At 43.6% G+C, this 20,153-nt stretch overlaps 1 protein-coding gene across 1 annotated transcript; it reads right to left on the reverse strand.

Moving 5' to 3' along the window:
• Positions 1 to 3,332: 3,332 nt before the first annotated feature.
• Positions 3,333 to 20,047, reverse strand: CDHR5 (cadherin related family member 5). The gene is made up of 14 exons (XM_083837671.1): positions 19,856 to 20,047; positions 19,458 to 19,636; positions 18,523 to 18,573; positions 18,083 to 18,175; positions 17,862 to 17,960; positions 16,349 to 16,459; positions 15,810 to 15,986; positions 15,312 to 15,402; positions 13,925 to 14,022; positions 12,886 to 13,092; positions 11,729 to 11,845; positions 10,173 to 10,245; positions 7,008 to 7,159; positions 3,333 to 5,884 (listed from the first exon to the last, which is right to left on the reverse strand). Exons 1-14 carry the CDS (start codon positions 19,932 to 19,934, stop codon positions 5,309 to 5,311), a joined length of 2,103 nt encoding a protein of 700 aa, XP_083693797.1. The 5' UTR covers positions 19,935 to 20,047; the 3' UTR covers positions 3,333 to 5,308.
• Between the last annotated feature and the right edge of the window lie 106 nt (positions 20,048 to 20,153).

Consider the following 20,153-nt stretch of genomic DNA (forward strand, 5'->3'; position numbering starts at 1 on the left):
GTTAAAGACCGCTTGGGATCCCAAATCATGCATGTTTGGGGATAGAAAAGAGGTTACTAGAAGGGAAGCCAATAGGAAAGAGGGAAGAAGAGCTCCAGAGAGAAAAGCACTCTTGCCTGTGTTCTTTCTCTGTTGTTAATTGTCTGTACTACAGAAACATGTTGCTATAAATAAATTAATAAAAGGAAAATTTTAGGTAACAAAAGAGTAGAGTCAGGATCGATTGAATTTCTTCTTGACCACAAGACCAGTATCCTTTCCATGGAAAGGAGGCCCTCCTCCATGTTGAATCTTGTGCCAGCCCCTCCTCAGTGACCCCTTGGAACAACCCCAAAGGTTGCACACAGCTCCAAGGAGTATCCCCAGGCAACCAGTGGGGCTGCTCAGCCGTGGTAGGTGCAGGACCAACCACTGAGGAGCCCCACAGTGCCAATGCTCCTCTTTGGCCAGGACATCCCCCATTCCACACCCCTTAGACTCAGGAAAAAAAGACTTCAGGAGACTTCATAACCATCCACATCTCCCAGAATTTATGATGGTGCAAACTGGTGACTGGTAGGGAACTCATCCTTGACCTACCTCTCAGGAAAGGCTTTCTCTGGGGAACTGAACACACAGGGAATATCAGACACCTTCTTAAATGAAATCTGAAATCTCACTGAAAAGGAAGAGAATGAGCAAGTGAAACATGACTGAAGGTGTTGCTAACTTTGTATGTCAAATTCATGCCAAGAAAAGGAAGGATTTTCTTTTGCCTTCTTACCAGGAATAAATACATCATTATCTGTGAGGGAATGATCTTTTGCAATATAATTGGAAAGGTGAAGTATGGGTCTCTGAACCCTCATGGTACGCCATGAGGTGTGAAACCTTCGTGCTCACAGGAGACCCTAATTCACTGAATGGCTCTGAAGGAATGGTAGAGTACAGAAAGGAGTCTGAAGAAGCACCTTATCTTTCCACTTTCTAATTCAAGCTGCATAGAATTAAAGACAGATGCCTTTGCTGTCCATGTGACGGCACTATTTGAACACGTTTTCACTTCCAAGTGTTGCAGTGTAACATGCCTTAACAATCACTGAGTTCTGTTTTTTTTTTTTTTTTTTTTTTTGGTGGTGGTGGTGGTTTTTGTTGTTGTTTGTTTGTTTATTTGTTTTGTTTTTTTTTTTCTTCCAGTATGAATTTTGCTGGATAAAAGAACAAGACTATCAGATCTTGCATAGGAACAGAATGGTCAGCTGGGGCTGCAGAGGAACAAACTGCCAGCAAGGAGCCTGGCAGATGAGTGGCAAATTGATAGAATTCCAATTGCATGCCAAGGGAGGGAAGCCAAAGAACCAACAAATAGCAAACTGAAGGTGCCCAGATTCAGACTGCATGCCAACACCTAAAGCTGAAAGCATGAGAAGTACACCAATGGGAGGAGGAAAAGCACCAACAAATGAGTACAGATTGCAGATTGAGGGGGCACATAAATCAGTTTGCCAATGCACGTGCCCAGCAGCCCAAACAGCACAGCAGCAAAGGGCAGACAGCGTGCAACACTGTGCCAACAGACAGGAATAGATCACATATGGCACAGAAAAAGGAGGAAATGGAGCAGCTATGCTGTGTCAGCCACCAGGAACTACATTCTGCTGGAAACCACTTATTTCAGTCATTGCTCACAGGTTATCACAAAACAGTCTTCTGGAAAAGCAGAAAAGGATTTGATATTTTTTTTTTCTTCAGCTGTGAAGAAAGAAGAGTTGGAGAAGGAGGATCCACAGAAAAGCAGTCTCCAAATGTAAAAGGGAGAGGAAAGTTGTGTCTCTGGTAATCCCAATGCTAGCAAAATGCTGCAGAAAATGAGATGGGAAAACAGGAGCTGCACATCTGGGGAGACTGTGAGGAAAATAGCTTGGTGTATCAGTGTGAAGAGTAAGAGAGAAGGGATCCATCTTCTGGTCTCACTCAGGAAGGGAATTTTCTTTAGGTGACCTGCTGCCCCCCAATGGAGAACACTCCACTCATGATTTTTGCTAAAGCTTGGGGGAACTGGTCGAACATGATCGCAGACCACACCAACCTAGCTCTTGCCCTCCATCACTGGTTCTCATTGCTGCCTTTCCAGTCATCTGAGTAGGTGGAGGACCATCTCTGCCAACCTGGACTTTGTGGGCCTGGTTTTAGCAGCTTTAAGAGAGGTATTTCTGCTGTAACACTAAGTTACTCAGGGACAGCTGATCCAGAGGAGCTGTGCATGAATATGTGTGTCCCACCATCACTGTGGTGGTATCATCTTTAGTAATGGCTGGTGGGGCCAAATTTGCTGTGCTACAGTAGACACCAAGCCAGCACTCCATATCCAAGTGCACCAGGACTGATTTGGGCCTGGCCCATGTTCCTTGCTTTCAGTATAAACATCTGTGTGCCAACATTTCTCCCAGAAATATTTTTGCTGGTTCGTTAAAGACAGAGATGATCTGTCAATCAGCAGTTCTTCCCAGTGCCAGTCAGTCATTTCTCAGGTCATTATGCTAAAATAATTCAAGGCTCCTTAATAACGCATGGAGGCAGGAACGGCCAATTGTAACCCGTGTAGCAGAGCTGTGGGTAGCAATAAATGGAAGCTGGGAAGTACTGGTCCCAGATGCAGGAAAAATGGGTCAGAGGGGCTGCTGAAATCCAGGTTGCTTTTATCTGTGTTTTGCTCCCTCTCACAAACCTCCTTTGTCCTTTGCAGTCTCTTCTCACTCCCACATGTGTTAGAAAACACAGTGCTGTGTTTGTTCCCTTTGCCCATCCAATGGGGAGAACTGGCTGTTTCGTTAGCACAACAGCTGCTTCTTCGGACAGTTTTCTGCTTGCCTTCCACAGAGATCACCCCTTGTCCTGTGTAGGCTAGGCTATGTCAACCACTGCCCCGGGACACAATCCTGCCTTGAAAAAATGATCCCTAGTCAGCAGGACACTTAGCACTGCTTGCAACACCATCACAAATGCTGATTGTTGGTGTACGGCAAGCTGGTGGCCAATATTTTGGGCCTCTAGCCAGACGAGATGAATAAAGCAAGTGCCTGGAGGGAACCAGAGTAGAAACATTTCAGCTTCACCCACCCACCCACCAGCAATCTTCCCATGGGTAGCATCAGCACAGAGGGCAGGCTTGGCTCTACCCTTGCTGATGGCTGAAGGTGGTGGGCTAGCAACTAGCAACTGCTGGAGAGTTCTCACAGTCCCATGGGAAACTTCTGCTGTACATAACCTTAAGCTACTGGAGGTACCACGCTTACAAAGGAAACACAGGGCACACTCCCCACCCTCCATTATCAGTCAAACCACAGCTGTAATTTCTGGGCAAATAGCTTTATTGCAGTAAGGACGAAAGCTTTCCATATCTCAGTCTCCACCTTCAGCAAAAGTGCAACTCCTAAAGTCCACACACAACGAGGCCAGCTCTCCTCAGAGACAGGACAACAGAGATGAGCACTAACAACACTGGGATGGGGAGATGTACAGAAACAAAGTATAAACCAAGATGAAAGCCTGCTTGGAAGTGATTGTCCTGTGTTTTGGTGTACATGAGAATCCCGGCAGATGTATTTCGGTTTCACTCCCTTAAGGGTTTATCTAGATAAAAGGAAGAAATGTGGAGATTTGCCCTGTAGGGCAAAGGCAGGAGTACTTATTGTTGTTGCTTCTCTTAAAGGACACTTACACTGTTATAGTTCTGTGCAGTTGTGCTAACCTGAGCAAGTGAGATAAATATTTGTGACCCAGGATTATTGTCCCTGTCTTACTGGAAGTTTAATGCTCAACAGCCCGTGTCTGCCCTGAGCTAGCCCCCAAGTGGAAAAACCAGCAGCAGCACAAATTTTGTGTTGATAGATCAGAAGATTCAAACGCACACTGCCATATTCTCAGTCAGTGGAAAACATCCCGGTTTTTGATTGCCAGCTGGGAGAAGCAATTTGCTGATGGGAAGTGTGAATCTGGACCAGAGCATCACTCCCCATGCCGCCAGGCAATGGAGTGCTCTCTTTGCTGAATTGGTGGCAGGACCACAGCTGAAGACAAGATTGCTGAAAGATGAGGGAGGATTGAGGGAGAAGGGGTCCATCATGCTAGCAGCCTTTCTAGCTCAAACCTGGGCTCAAAAGCCACACACAGCAGAGATTACTTGCTCTCAGCAAATTACCTCCTTTTTCAGGCCACAGCTCAGCTCTCGGTGAAGCCTGAAGATTGTATTTTACCAGTAAAAGAGCCTGCTGGGCTTCTTATGAGTGGAGAAAGGTGGGAATGCAAAAAGGTTTACATCTACAAGTGAGGGGCAGAGAAGGCAGTGACGTCAGGCACTAGGAAGCAAATGCTGACCTCCACCTTCAGCAGCAATGAAGTCCCTTTTATAAGGGACACCTCAAGTCCTGCTGGACAAAGGACACAACGGGAAGCAATGTGCTGACCTACATCCAGCACCCCAGAATGATATCTATCGCTGCCAAAATCCCAGGGAGGTGGAAATACTCCTGGCATTTTGTAGGCAGGTTCTGGCAGAAGCTCTTATCTGGCCCACAAGGTACAGCACAATTAGGTGTCTTGTGACATAGAAAAATGCCTGGCAAAGTCCTCAGGAAAGAGCACGTGATCCGTCCTTGCTTATCAGTGACAGAGGAAACAACAGCTCCCGAGCATTTTAACACCCGCTTTGTGGCAAAAGGGGGACCTGTCGTGGCACTCCTGCTGCTCCCAGTCCCCTTGATGTCATGCCAGCTGCGTGTGCTGGGGTGCAGAGAGCAGAGCCAAGCCCTGACGTGTGCACCTGGATGCAGTCATATGAGCAACTGCAGGGTCAGAGTGACTTGCGCTGGCTTACGCCCTGCAGCTGGCATCAACCTGCAACACCCTAAAGGGAACATCCAAGCAGTCAGTGCTGGCTCATTTACCCACCAAGAGGAGATGAGAGCATTGGATTGTGCAATTAAATTGCTACCATGAGCTGAGCTAACTGCTTCAAAGTCAGTGTAGCTATATCTCTGCTATTCCTGCAGCCAGTTTGGGAAACGTGATGTAGAGGACTCCAGGGCAAACAGGCAGAAGGGTGGAGAGATGGGACATGTTTTCCCCGTCCAAAATCCCACATGATGTTTCAAGGTCTTGTTAAGAGGTTAAATTAGTTATAATCTCTTCTGGCTTTAATCTCTGCATGCAGGAGAGGCAACTGTGTCCTCCTGCATTCCAGTTACCCCCGAGCAGAAAGGTGGGCTCCATCTCAGAAAAGCAGAAGAGATTCCCCCATTTCAGTGGGGAACATACAGACTTATTCCCATTACACTTTAACGTCATTTTCTGTCGCTGTGCGAGACATGTTAATCATCACTTCTGCAGCTGGGAATGATGAGTTTTCTGAATCAATAGATACCCCTGGCCCTCTGTGGTGATCATCCTTGTCATCTTCTTCCTCCTCATTCTCCTGCAGATCTTGATCACTGTCATCATCATAATCTGATGCATTGTCCTTAATCACTTCAACTTTTTCTCCAGCATCTGGATCCACATCGGTCTTAAACCACACGGCTTTGTAGCCTTGGTCCCCCTCATTCCTGTCTGTTTTGAGGATAGACTTTACTTCTTTCTCATGCTTAGTGTCTTCTTTCACCTCTTCCTCTTCTTTTTCCTCTTCCTCTTTCTCTTTCTCTTCCAGGTCAAAGACGACTGCAGAAGCTGTGGAAGTCTTTGGGAGGCCATCAATTTCTTCTTTAGAAGAGGTCAAGAAAAATGATGGCTGCTGTAGCTCAGTTATACCACCATTTTCTGAGCTTTCCTGCTCTTTGACACTCAGATCTGGGTGTTCATCTTGATTGTAAGCTTGGTTCTCATAGCTCTTAGGGACATCCTTGGAGAACTACAGGAGGAGAGACACCTTGTGAGTGCAGTGAAAGGAAATTAAATGGGGTGTAGGTGTGTGGCTAAAGGTACTCGTCTGGCCTTTGTTGAACATATACAAGCAAGACCCTGGACCCTGTTGATGCTGGTGGAGAAGTGTTCACTGATAGCAAGTAAACATGCTGCCTACCAAGTCCAGGTCAAATTTCCTGCTACTAGGCAGGAACTTTCATTTTTCTGCTTGTTTTTGTTGTTGTTTTGTTTGTTTGGTTTGGTTTTGGTGGTTTTTTTCCACTTCCTCCCTTTCAAGAATAAAAATTAAAAACTTCACAACTGCAAAAACACATCCTAAGCAGTTAAACAATGCTGTTCTTTCTTTACATGTAGATGACAATTACTGTGAAGAATTTAGCCTAGCAAATGACCTTAAGGACAGCTTCTCAATCTCAAAACTACTTTAAAACCCAGAGACCATGGAGAATTACTGGGACCATTGGTGATGAAAGATATGTTATTGCCTGTCTATTGTCTAGTGGCACTGTTCCTGCATTTTAGGTGTTCAAGGTTGTCTGCCAGCATCCATTTGTTCCTATGCAAACTATAATTTGGCCAACACTTTGCACTTGAGAATACAAAAGCACTGAGCAGAGCAGGATATGTCATATGCATCATATACACTTCAGATTAGGTTAAGACAAATTCCCTAGGTGTCCAGTTCCTAGGTGTCCAAAACTTGGTTGTCTAAGGCCAAGCTTTAGGATAGGATAAGAAGGGCTCTTTCTCTCCATCGTCTATAGAGAAAGGATGTGCAGTGGTTTATACCACAGGCACCTGATTTTCAGAGACCACCTCTGGTATGTGTCACATTCATCCTAGATTTTGTGCTCTGTGGAGCCGTGCTCCTCTCCTTACTATGCCTGTTCAACTACCATATGGCTCCAGCCTCAGAGGACAAAAAAGATCAATAACAAACATCACCAAAGCGATACTACCTTTGCAAATATTGTCTCAGGAATGATTCATCACCTTCACACAAATGTGTAGTATTTGGACAGCCCATCCATACTCTAAATCCTCCTCAGGTCCCACCTCCTACCTCTAAGAAATTCTTAATGCAAGTCAGGTACAAACAAAGCACTTACCTTTTTATTTATCAGGAATCTGACCGTTTTCCCATAATGTTTGTATATCATCAGTCCAAGGAAGACTAAGGTAATCAGCAACAGTGCTGCTAAGATACCACCTAAGATACCCATATCCTGTGCAGTGTATAACTTATCAGAGGTGATTTTATCTACAAGAAAAGCAAACCAATGTTACAAAGTCTTAAAATGGCAACTAGCTTTTAAGCACAACATTTCATTGTGTGCAAAGCTCCAAAGAGTTTTTGAAGGTCAACGAAGCATCCTGTGCAGTAGAATGTGGCAGTGATATATTTAATGTCATAGAAGAAATGTCATTCATTTTCTGTCCTGCAAGCAGAGGTTTCTATTAAAGTGGCCACTCACAGAATATTATAGCTTGCAAGAAGTTACGTAAAGTGGAAATAGCATCTATTTATAAGACTATGATGTTTACCCTATGATTTAAATAAGCAAACATGTACATGACTGTATTAGCTAAGCAGAAGTAGAGCTAGGTCGATCTTGTCTGTTCCCACTTCACCCATTTCCCCCAGCATGCAAAAATGAGGTATGTTTGTATATATGTATGTGAAAATGCAAAGCTTTCTTTAATGTGGAACTTCACCTCTGATACTGATGAGCATGTTAGAATAGGAAATAAAAGTAGAAAAACAATGTGCTCCTTGGAAGGAGAGGAATTGACTCTGGCGTCAATATGACCAACCAGGTCAGGTCTGACTTCTTTGTGTATTAACAGATGAGGGTACAATAACATCTCTGTTATGCTGATAAATGCAAGGGTACTAGGAACCACGTTTATGGCCAAAGAAAGGGATTATGTCATGAGGGTTTTTGTTGGAAGGATTTTTGCTGAATTTCTTATTGTAGTTTCTTTCTTGAAACTGATTCCTGTCTCCAAACTTGAACTATCAGGCTCTTTGTAACCAGAGGAAAGTCCCTTTCCCCTCCAGGAGAAGGCAAGTAGTTGCAGAGCTCCCCCTAGGACACATACTTTTTCTCACATAGCAGAATTTTAGTGACTCTTTTTAGTTAGTGACTCTAACAGGAGTGATGGATACATGGGCACTATTCAAGCAGGAGCTTGGAGAAACTCAGCACTGCCCAGCCTGGGCTAACTCTGGGGTCTCATCTCTGCCCAACACTTGCTGTTCTCCAGGATATATCTCAGCTTCATTAGGACATGGGAATGAAAAACATTAGAAGGTCCCCAGGACAGAAAACCCTTTCGTGCCCTCTTTGTAGCGGTAGCAACACATATCAGCCTCCTCAGGAACTGCGTATGCTTTCAGCCACTGGTCAGTGTAAGCATATTTGTATGGAGATCAACATTACAGTGGAGAGACAGTAACTTCTTCAGGGTTAATCAGCGGTACTTGTTGTTGTCAGTGGGATTCTTTGTTTTTAAGTTTTTCAGCTTCATTTTGTAATGTAAATTAATCTCTTTAAATTTTAATGATTAATTAAACACAATTTTGTTCTCCTGCTGACCTGTTTATGACAACAAACTCTGACTACCCTCTCTGCATTTGATTGCACCCTCAGTTTATCATTAATACGCTGGTGAGGCTTTAGGACATCAGTGAATTTTCACTTCTTAATCATGTCTCCTAGGGAGCCACAGCCCACAGAGCTGATGTGAAGCTCCACCGCCCTTAGCTCCTTCTGTGCTGTGGAGCACCCAGTACCTCCATCAAAGCTAGCTCAGCTTGGTGGGATGACTCATGCTGAAATCCACGTAGGCTGGCTCTGGCACCAATGTCTCAGAAACCAGAGGTCAGCGTACAGTCACCGCTTCTCGGAAGGAAGGTATACTGAAAAGGACTCTAGTTTCCCCATGGATATTGCGACACTTAGTAAAGCACCCTCTAACCTGTTGCACACACACTCTGTAACACCACTTATTCAAGCTGAGGGTTAAATATCCTACTGTTTGTCCAGGCAAATGGTAATCTCAGCTCTATTTGAGCCACTCCTGGGTGCTAGCTGTAGTAGAGAAAAAAGCACAAATCCTCTCACAAGCTCTGAACCATTCAGTGTAATTTCCCTCTACTTTGTTGTATAGTCACCAGCATCATTATTGTGTGGGGTTTAAATAGCAAGTGCAACATTTAAAAGATGCATTGACCCATTGGTACATCTGCTTGGAGCATTAACACCTTGCTGTACTGACACCTGAGCTAGCCTTCTGCTGAGCTGGACTGTGTCACCTAAAACTGTGCTTAGGTGATTTTAATGCAGACGGTGTTTTCAACTGTGAAGTGACACTACCATCAGGGAATCCAAATTTACACCCAGGATCCCACTGTTTTCATCCTCCAGTAATCCTCACAATGGTGGTGTTTCTGAGGATGAAATAATTGAAAAGCCCAACTGGGGCGTTCAACCACACACCAGGGAGAAGTCAGTGAAGTCTGGACATTATCTACCTGCCCTGATGTGAAAATGCACAAAACTGATTCCTCTCCATTCAGAGTGTAAAAAGCTTCATAAGCTTCAAATCTAACTGATTTATAAGAGAAATTTCTAAGTAGTACAGAAGTGTAGGCTATTTTTACTTCAGCAAATCCAAATGATAGCTGGAAGGTTGTGTGTGTAGCTTCATGTCTATCGTTTCTCATGGGTCGTTTTTTCTGGAAAGGCCTTAAAATCTTGGAGTATAAGAACTTGGCCTGACCTGAGTAGAAAATGCCATGGCTCATGAGGAAGCCTGGCTTTGTGGGGGTGCGCCAACTTCTGTCTGCTCCTGTATAAGACAGGAAATTATGAGGCAGTTTTCTCTATTTTTAGTCAAAAAAAGAGCAAGGATGTACCAAGGTGTCAGGGCAATCCTTCTTTGACATTCCAGGTAATTTTTGACTCACAAAACACTATGAAGCAACTACAGATTTAATTTTGGAATAAAAAGAAAAGATGCTACCTCACACAGCACTGCTTAAAGCCTCAAAAGGTTGTTTGAGGCACGTGGTGACCATATCCTAAGGATGTCCTTTGAGCATTTTCTCTATCATAGCCACCATAGGACCTCCAGTAGATATAGGGTTGGCCTTAGCCCAGGCCCACAGACTTCATTGGGTGACCTATCATTGCCGGTTTGTCCATGAGAGTGGAAAAGACTCCCCAGTCACCTCACTTTACCAGAAAACCAAGAGATACACAGCCTACCTGCAGTAAAGATGATCTCCACTGTGATGATGGTGCTCGCCTCCTGCAGACTCACTGTATCTTTTGCAACAGCCTGGGTGAACATGGGGAAAAGATAATTTAGGGACTTTCTAGATTTCTATCTTTCTCTCAAGGGAAGTGGTGGACCCTTTGGGGACAAAGTACCTCGGCCATATCCTTACCATATCTTCACAATATCCCAATATCCTTGCATTGTAGCTGGGGCAGTCTGGTCACAGAAGAAGAGTTCTGAAAAGTCCCTGTCCTCAGCCAAAACCACATTCATCATTTGCAAACAGCTTTGCAGTACAGTGCAATGCTGTACACAGGCAATGAGGTAGCGTGGGGCAGTAGCAGCATGACGTTGGCACACTTTTTTGCCCTGCAAGCAGCTGTCTGCCCATGTAGCTAAAATATTGCTGTAGTCAAGCTGTGTCAGATAGCTCCGGAGGACATGGTATTGTGCCAGGCAAGCTTTAGCATTGCCATTTGGCACTGGCAGGCAGGTGGGCAACATGAATATGTTCTTTTTAGAAAGTCTAGAATTATTAACTGCTTCTGTGATTGTCTTGATCTGAGGAAAAAAAAAAAAAGTACTGGATTTACAGAATCACAGAATGGCTGAGGTTGGAAGGGACCTCTGAAGATCATTGAGTCCAAACCCCCTGCCCAGAAGGGTCACCTAACACATGGTGCACAGAATTGCATCCAGGTGGGTTTTGAATATCTCCAGAGAAGGAGACTTCACAACCCCTCTGGGCAACCTGTCCCAGTGCTCTCTCATCCTCACAGTAAAGAAGTGCCATCTCATATTCAGATGGAACCTCCTGTGCTTCAGTTTTTTCCCGTTGCCTCTTGTCCTGTCGCTGGCCTCAACTGAAAAGAAACTGGTTCCATGCTCTTAACACCCTGTCCTCAAATATTTATACGCGTTGATGAGGTCTCCCCTCAGTCTTCTCTTTTACAGTCTAAACAGGCCCAGCTCTCCCAGTCTGTCCTCATACAACAGGAGTTCCAGTCTCCTTATCATCTTAGGAGCCCTCCTCTGGACTCAGCCTTGGCATAGTATTTTCTCCCTCTGAAAAAAACTTAAGCAGCCCCTGTTCTGTACCTATGATGTCTTCAATATCTCTTAGGTGGTATGTGTGGGGGAAAAAAAGAAGTTTCTGGTAGGTTTCTCTTTTTGGGTAGAAATTGGGGGATTAAATTAGATTTTATATTTTCTGATTTATTTGTCTTTTAGTCCAAACCAGACTGTGGGACAAGGGTCCTAAAATCTCCCCAGTTGACCTTTTGCTTGTCTCCAATGATATTTTCCACAGGAGGACAGAGGAAACTTTTTCTCAGCTAGCACCAGAGGGTAGCCTATGTCATGCAGAGTGCATTTACTACCACTACATCTCCCTCCATCCCTATACATTTGTGATACAAATAGTTGGGGCAAGGACTGTCCTTTCATTATATTCCACATCTAATGGAATTCCACTCTTGGTGCTTCTCTGTTAGAAACTCCTTCCTTCCACAACCCTGGCAAAATATGAAGAAAGTTGTCCTACCTCCATGATTACAGTCTCTGGTGACAGCAGATTGACATTTGTCAGGATGAGTCCATCTCTGGTTGCAATGAAATCAGTGCTGTTTTTTATGTAGTATTCAATGTTTGGGTTAAATTTCTGAAAAGCCAGAAAAGTGAATGATTAAACCACACTGTGCTTTGCATGCATCTTTGTAACAACCTCTCAGCAGGACTTGTCAAATATGCCTGAAGTATAAGTGGGTGTATAGTGCAGTAAATAAATCTGAACTGAAGGAAGGTTGAAGTCGGGTGTGTTCACCCTTTTACTCAGAGATTAAGAATGTATACTAAAAGTTTTGCCTCAAAAAAAAAAACAAACCCTCAAGTCTTATCCACCTTGTGTTGGTATCGTTAGTGTTTCCCCAAGCAAAACACATCTGTGCAAGGGACCTACTAAATTTGATCAGTTCTGCCTTTAATACAGTGCTGAAGGGGGATATAAACGGAGAATAACCCTTGTGCAGAGGTCTACATATTTTTTTCCTTTGTCTCTAGATTGTTATTCCAGTACTAGATCCCAGTCTTGTTATGGAAGCTTTGCCATCGGTAAAACTAGCACATTTGTCAGGGGGGGGAAAGGGAACAGCTCGTCAGTGAATCTCCTCCACTTTCCTTCTCCTAGAACTTTTTCCAAGAATGGCACTCTCAAAAATGATTCACTATAGGGAGAAGGTTAACTATTTCCAGCCCAGGACTGAAGACTTGCTAGTCTGTTGTCTTTGGACAGTCTCCTCTTCCTAGGCTAGTCCACAAATAGCTTTTCTTGACCTAGCAGAGAGAGAACACCTCTGCCTGGGATCCTGCCTCCCTGATCTCTTCTCAGAAACCCTAACCCAGATCTGGACCTGTTCACAGGATTTGCTAATCCTGGGCTTACTTGGCATGCTGTTTTACAGTGAATCAGTTTACCTACATAGATCTGAGTGGCACTGGCACTTGGAAGAAAGAAGCCCAGCAGCTTCTCCAGATTACACCACACTATAAACGATTCTATGTAAAAGTCCCAGATAAATATAATTTGGGACAGCAGAGGAAAGCTAGTGTTTGTCTCTCCCCACCTCCCCTTCCTTATGTTTGCTTATTCTGCTTTAAGGCTGAAGCAGTAAGTAAGAATTCAGTGCATTTTCAGTTTCTTACATCAGGGAAGTCATCATCTGCTGCTTTTATCATCAAGGGACTTGAAGGATCCTCAACTTGGAAGACAAGGCTTCTTGGGGCCACACCAACAGATACTATTCCTGTGTAGGTACTGGACTCAAAATATGGTGCATGGTCACTTTTATTGATGACCTTAATCTCCACGCTGACTACGGAGTATTTCTGTTTGTTGTTGACTTGGGTGGCCTGGAGATACACACATACACAGGAGAAAGACAGAGAGAGAGAGAGAGAGAGAGAGAGAGGGAAATGCTAGTCTTTTCCTGTTAGTGACAATGTTAGTGACAAGACATAAGAGGTTAGGTTTGGACCAAAATGTGTTCCAACACGTGGAGTTCTTTCCATCATTTTCAGTGAGCTTTGGGCCAGGCCTGTCACAGGGGCCTGTGTTTTGGGGTCCTTGTGCCTTTGCTTGCTTCTGCTGTTGGCCATCCACATTATCTTGCCCTAGAATCTAGACGTGGCTCTTAATAAGGATCAGCTCTGGACAAATTGTCATGCCTAAGTACAAAGCAGTGGGATTCCAACACCAGCAGGCAGAGCCTCTTCAAATTCATGAGGGATTGGATCAGCTCTGTTACTATCTGAGAGTCCACATCTTCCTGGGTGCAGGGGGTGCTTTGCAACTCCTCCTTTCCTGAGGAGTGCAACCAAAAGAGGAGGTTGTTTCTAGGAGGGAGTTACTTTAGCTACTTTAAGACAAGCCCCTGTGACGTCTACAGAAAGCCTTCCAGTTATGTTCATCTATACTTTGAACTCAGCAGGAGAGACTTGCTAAGTTAACTTGCTTTGATGGTGTAACCCACACACAAGGGAAAACGCCTCAACTCCTGCAAGGGTTTTGCATGTAAATTGGTATAAGATACTGCTTAAATACTTGGTCTAAATACTTCCAAAATAAAGGTTGTGAACAAGTTAGCTTTCATTATTAATGTAATTGACTCCTGGCACAGCAAGATTGATGCTTCCTAGAAAGCCAACTATGCTGGATGGCTGAATGCAATGTCATCAGACTTACCATGACCTGCAATAGGTACGAGTCTGGGGAAGTTGCTATTTTGTTCATAGTTAGATTTCCCGTGTCTGCATCCACTGAGAATACATTATCTGCATTCCCTAAAGAAATTGAGAGACATTGGATAACTTCATAAAGTGACTTCAAGCTCATGGCTCATTTTTTCCACATATTGGTGACAATGACCCCCAGACAATGATGTCATTGTCCTTGCCTTTCCCATCTTGTTGGGTGGGGGTTCATCTTAAACAGCTCTAGACATCTACCAGGCAGACATCTCTACCTGACCTTGTTACCTAGACTGTGAAGAGAAAGGGACATCTTAGTGCATGGTTTATCTGACTCATGGACATTGGCCTCAACATGAGCCGCATTCAGCTCTGGAAACACCTATTTTTCTCTGCTGACTACAAAAGAAGCCTAGACACAGAGACCTTCTTGTATTGAAGTAGGGGTAGAATTCAACCTCCTACATCACCAATCTGTCTTTGAATCATAAAACCATCTATGTTGGATATACATTAAAATATACGTTCAATTTTTGCTTGTTTTCCTCACTTTGAGATACTGTGGGCCTTATTTAGACAAGGATCCCCAGTATGGGTTCCCTTTTTACTGTGGAGGACTGAGGTCACACTACCTCCAAAATGCCAGTGGAATTTGAGGTTCTTTAGCATCTTTATTGTCAGGAGTATATTCACAGATATGGTGCCATGTAGAACAAATAAGAGAGATGAACAAATGATCACTCCACCTGACCAATACGATCTGCCTTTGCCTTGATCGTTAATCAAGAACTCACTGTTAATAATAATAATAATAATAATAATAATAATAATAATAATAATCCCTTGAATGAAAAGGTGGCCCAGTGTCCCAGTCAATGACTGGGCAATCAGTTCACTATATTCAAGTAATCTTTTTGAAATCAAGGTTAAAACAGGGCAGATTAGGCAGTGGCAATGCACAGTGGAATAAGAGCATTATTTCTGGTGATGAATGAAAATGATGCTGATGATTTCGGAGTTTTTAAGTTCAGCTCAAAGACTATGAAAGTGGTGAAAGACTGGCAAAATCTGGTCTAAAATCTTAAAGATAAAACATGTCATTCTCCCCGCCCCCCCCCCCCAAAAAAAAAATCTTTCTGAAACAGATTTCATGGAGCTTGGCTTATGGGTCTGCAATTCTCTTCCTCTTCCTTTTTGTACAGCCTGTGTCTTCTACTTAATCCACAATGTTCTGTGTATCTAATTATTTTTCTGGGGCAGAAACAGAGGGCCAAATCTTCAGGCCCTCAACTCTCAAGTGCTGTGCAGGGCACCCCCTCTTGGCAGGTAATGTAGGAATGTACAAGTAAGGCAGTTTGGAGAAGGCGACAAATTCTACTCACCACCAACAATACTGTACACAATTTTTTCATTTATAGTGTAGTCCGGATCTTTAGCATAGATGGGCCCTGGATACAGGGTGAGTGGTTCTGTCTGCAATAGAAAGGCAAAGTGTCACACAGCACGCTACAGCACCAAATGCTATTAGCACTCTCCCATCCCATCATGGCTCTGCTGGTTCAAACTGTGAGAATGACATTTGTTGTATATTATATATATTATATATGATGGGGGATGAATGTAACAGGGGAGAGGTGAGAAGGCCTAGAGCAAAGAGTTTTCCATCTCTTGCCTCTCCTGCAACATGCTGTAGGAACAAGGACAAGCAGTGCTCCTCTGAGTGAGGAGAACTTCCACCTTCCAGGACGATGAAGACTCCTTGTCACACTGAATTATCTGCATTTATGTCTGGAGAGCAGCACAAGCTCTTGAAAATTATTAGACACTACCCACTACCAAGAACATAGCATCAGGGATACTGTTTGGTCATGCCTGCTTACCGACATCTCGGATATATTGACTCTCCCAGAATAGGGGCTGCTGATGCAAATGCTTTTGTCCACGTCAATGAAGCTGCAGGGTAGGAACCAGGGTGGTTTGGTGTCAGCTTGCTCAATAATTATGTTTATTGTTGCAGTAACTGTGTGGGTGATTTCGCTGCTGCCAACAGGCCTGTCCTGTATCCAGAAGCAAAGCACATTTGTAAGCTGCAAGTTTTATTGCCAAAAGGACCCACCTGCAAAAGCCAGTGACCCAGGGTCTTTTAGCTGTTTTAACTCCATTCTCTCTGAAGAGAGGCAGTTTATATGAAATTAGCAAAAGCAGTGAATTATCTGCTGACATTCTGTTGACAAAGGTGGACTGAATGCAAGTCTGGATGCAGTCAGTGTGGTTATGGAGGGTGGAAGGCTGCTCCAAATCTACTGCCCCCAGTACCCACCCTCCCTCCTGCCACCCCAGAGATCTCCCGTTCAGATTTGCCCTCTAGTTAAGGGAGGTTGTGGCATACGAGGCATTTTGTTCTGCCTAAAGAACTTACCATTGCGTACAAGATCAATGTTGTTGAGTTAAATTTATCATAATCTAATGCTTTTTGCAAATATATTTCAGGATTATTGATTCCTTTTATGGCAAAATAATTGGTGGTGTCCTGGGTAAAAATAAATAAATAAATGGAAAAGCTTTATTAGCATACTTGATCACAGACATGTTGAAAATACTACTCATTGCTGTGTTTGTCATCCCAATCAGAGCTTCAAGCCTGGGGACCTGGAGTGGGGTCTGGGGGCAGTGTAGGAATGTGAGCCCTATGTAATCATTTAGTATGGCACACTGTCATTGCCTAGCTTGTCAGAAAGGTTTCTTCATGTTCCCTTGACTTTTTTTCCCCTAAGATCCCCTGCTTTGCCTGTCTACCTGCTTGGCAGGTACTGGGTGAAATCTACCTCATTTATTTCCTGTACTCAAACAGGTTTCCAACAATCCTGGTTTGGATCCATGACAGCCAAGCAATTCAACATCCATGCACAAAGAACAGCCTCTGAGAGCTGGCACGATCACTTAGCCTAGCACAGATGAACTTTGGAAACAACTACAAGGCCAAACTGGAAGTAGTATAAATTGCATTTTAGTATATAACCTTTTGCACTTTGGGTTTTCTTTAATCTCGTGTCTTGACTAGAATTCTTCTGGATTTCTAAATTCCTCTGGATTTACACCAATGTGAGTGCAAAATCCGGTCCCAGAGCTAAAATTCAAAACGTGGTTTCTGTTCACGGCCCTTAAAATCCCAGAGCTTAATCCCAGAGTTAATGGAGGCAGAATGTTGGACACTACCTGCTCACTGCATGATGGTATATAAAAATGTAAATATACATTTTGTTTGTTTTTCTCTTGAATTTACTTTTTTAAATTTTTACTTTTGGCAGACCCTTCCAGATTTCCAGTCTAGCCTGGCATCAGTTTAACTGTGCTTACAATTTGTTTCTCACTTTATCAAGCAAACCCCTTAAGATCAAGTAAAATAAGGCACTAAACTAGCACCTGGGGAGAGTCAGGCCTGCCTTTGGCTTTGACAAAGACTTTTTCTGTGATCTTGGGCAACTCGTATCTCCACTCTGTATAGGCACTGTAGACAAACAGACAATAACTCCTTTTTTTCCCTATCTGACTCAGAGCAATTCTGAACTCTGTAAGGTGCAAAGGTCTCTCCCAGTATGTTTACAGACCATCCCAGCATGACTTCCCCAGATCATATGGTTCAGAATATCCCAGATTAAAGTGCAGACTGTACAATGTAATAGAAGTGTGAGCACTAGAAGAATTCAATACCAGCAATACCGATTGCTCCATTCTGCTAGCCAAACCAATGCTTGTACTTGACAAAAAGCTTACTCAACAAAAAGCTTTTACTTAAGAAACACCTCTTCCAGAAGGTGTTGAGGAGCCAAATGCAATACAATGATCCCTTAGCCTCAAAGCTGGAGCTCATCTGAATTAAACACAAAGACTTCTCTCTCTCTTTTTTTCCCCACCCCCCAAAGAAAGCTCACCTGCACTGTTGAATTGAGTTCATAATAGATGATGTCCAGATCAGCATCACTAGCACTTAAATCTTCACGGGCTACAATGGTTGCGTTCACTTTTCTGTCCTGAAACAATGTTGTGGTTATTTTCTCTGTGAAATTGGCTGAAGACTTCTCCCTGGTAATTATTGCTTAGTCCCATAGCACTGGTCGACCCAGTGCCCTCTTCATTTCTGTGAAATCCTTACCTCAGGAACAGTTACGGTGAGATTCGTTTGCTTAAACACTGGGATGTTATCGTTCAGATTGATAATGGTCACAATAATGTCCAAAGTATCTCTCTGCAGAAATGTTAAAACAAGAGAATCAAACACAAAGGTAAGATTGTTAGGGGCTGATCCCAGTTTGCAGAGTGACAGAGAGGAAGGTTTGAGAAGCACAGCTAGTGGGTGCTGAACAGGGCTGGGGTTTGCAGACAGCCCACAGGGTGTGGGGTTTGTAGTTTGCTCCCACATCTCCCCATTCACAGAGCCTTGAGTGCTCTTTCTTTGACTATTAGAGGACTGTGTCTGCCTGGAAAGAAAAGGATGGCTCTTAACCGTGGTCTGTGGACTAGAAAGAGACAAGGAAAGTAAGTGCTTGCCTGCAGTATCTTGTAAGAGAACAGAGTGTTTGGAAGAGCACCCACCTGCCCAGCAGCATTCTGGCAAGCCACAGTCACTAACAGCGCGGTATCAGTCTGTATGCAAAAACAAAACCCAAGCCATTTTAGAAACAAGACAAAATATACTGACTTTTTCTGAAGTAAATGAGACAAATGCATGCATTGCAGAATCAGAAGGGCTTTATCTTTTTATCAGGCATTTCTAACATTTCCCTTCTTTCTTTTGCAGCCATTTATCAGTGCTGGGCCCTTGCTTTACTGAGGTCAAAGCTGACTGATTTACTATCTTCTTTCTTTGTGATTCCTGTAACCTGGTGGTAGAGCTAATCGACCATTTTCTCCCGCTTAAGGAAAGTTCAAACAGATTTCTTTTTAAATCAAATGAAACAGAAATACGTCATGCAGCAAGTGCAGCATTGCCTGCAGGATATTACCTCTGTCTGCTGTAGTTCATGCAAATGTGGGATTTTACATTAGGGAAATGGCAGTTTAAGGACACTTGTGGCTGCATGCAGAACTCCGTAGGTAGGTAAAATAATTTAGCTGCGACCTAACTGAACACATTGACCTTTTATACTGCTTTTATGCTCAACATAAGATTACCTCACTGCTCAGCACTGTATTTTATACACGCAAATAAGGATCATTTTACATGCATCCTGGAGAGCTCTGAACACCACAGTTGTCACGCTTCTTTTTTTAAACCTCCGCCTTGTTTTAATTCATACAGATTCGTTGAAGGAAGGTGACAGCAGGCATACAATGCAACCCCCTCCTCCCTGCCCTCTGCCTGTGCAAGGGCTGATCTCCCTGGTAGTGAACTAAAGCACAGTCAAAATATTTCCTAGATACTTTATACACAGACTATAAATCCCTGGAAGTCCAAGACCCCTGGTTGAAACCCACTGCTTCCCAGCATTATCCATCTCATCCCTACAGCCTGACAGCTAAAAGCTTACCTCATAGTCCACACTTTTGACCAGCTGCAGCTGAGACCCCTGGATGGTAAAATAACTGCCATCTGGCGAGGAAGGATCAACCGTTGCAGTGAAACCTGCTTCCAAATCGATAGTGGTCACATTGTATCCAGGAGGGTTATTTTCTTCAACGCTTGGATTTTCATTAGAGACGGAACATCCTGGAAAAACACACAAATGAGATAGAAATTTGCTGGAGTATTCATGTTGTGACAGAAGTGGGTGAGACATGAGACCCCACTGGTTACCACTGAAAAGAAAGCCCTTGAACAAAACTGTCTTAAAGTAAGACTGTAAAAATCCTTTGCCAGCTGTAATGGTACAAGCTGGTGCCACAGGGGTTGTTATCCTGTGGTCACAGACCTCCTGCGACAACTTACCTGGTTGTTGTGCTGAAACTTGTGCTATGAAGGGCAGCAGGAAGAGCACAGAAGTGAGGAGCAGGTGAGAAACATCCATGGTGAGCTGCTAGTTATTGAAGAAATATGTTTCTAATTAAGCTGATCCTCTTCTCTCCCTCTTTCTCCCAGTGCTGTCTCCTGCATGAACTGCTTCACGAAGGCAAAAAACATTGGCTGGCTGGAATGGACTGCTCGAGTTCAACCTTTGCCTCTTTGCCTCATTGGATGACTTATAAGACATTAACTGGTTACAGAACATGATAATGCATAAATTCCC

The sequence above is a fragment of the Anser anser genome, assembly GCF_964211835.1.
Source record: "Anser anser genome assembly, chromosome: 5".
Lineage (NCBI taxonomy): Eukaryota > Metazoa > Chordata > Aves > Anseriformes > Anatidae > Anser > Anser anser.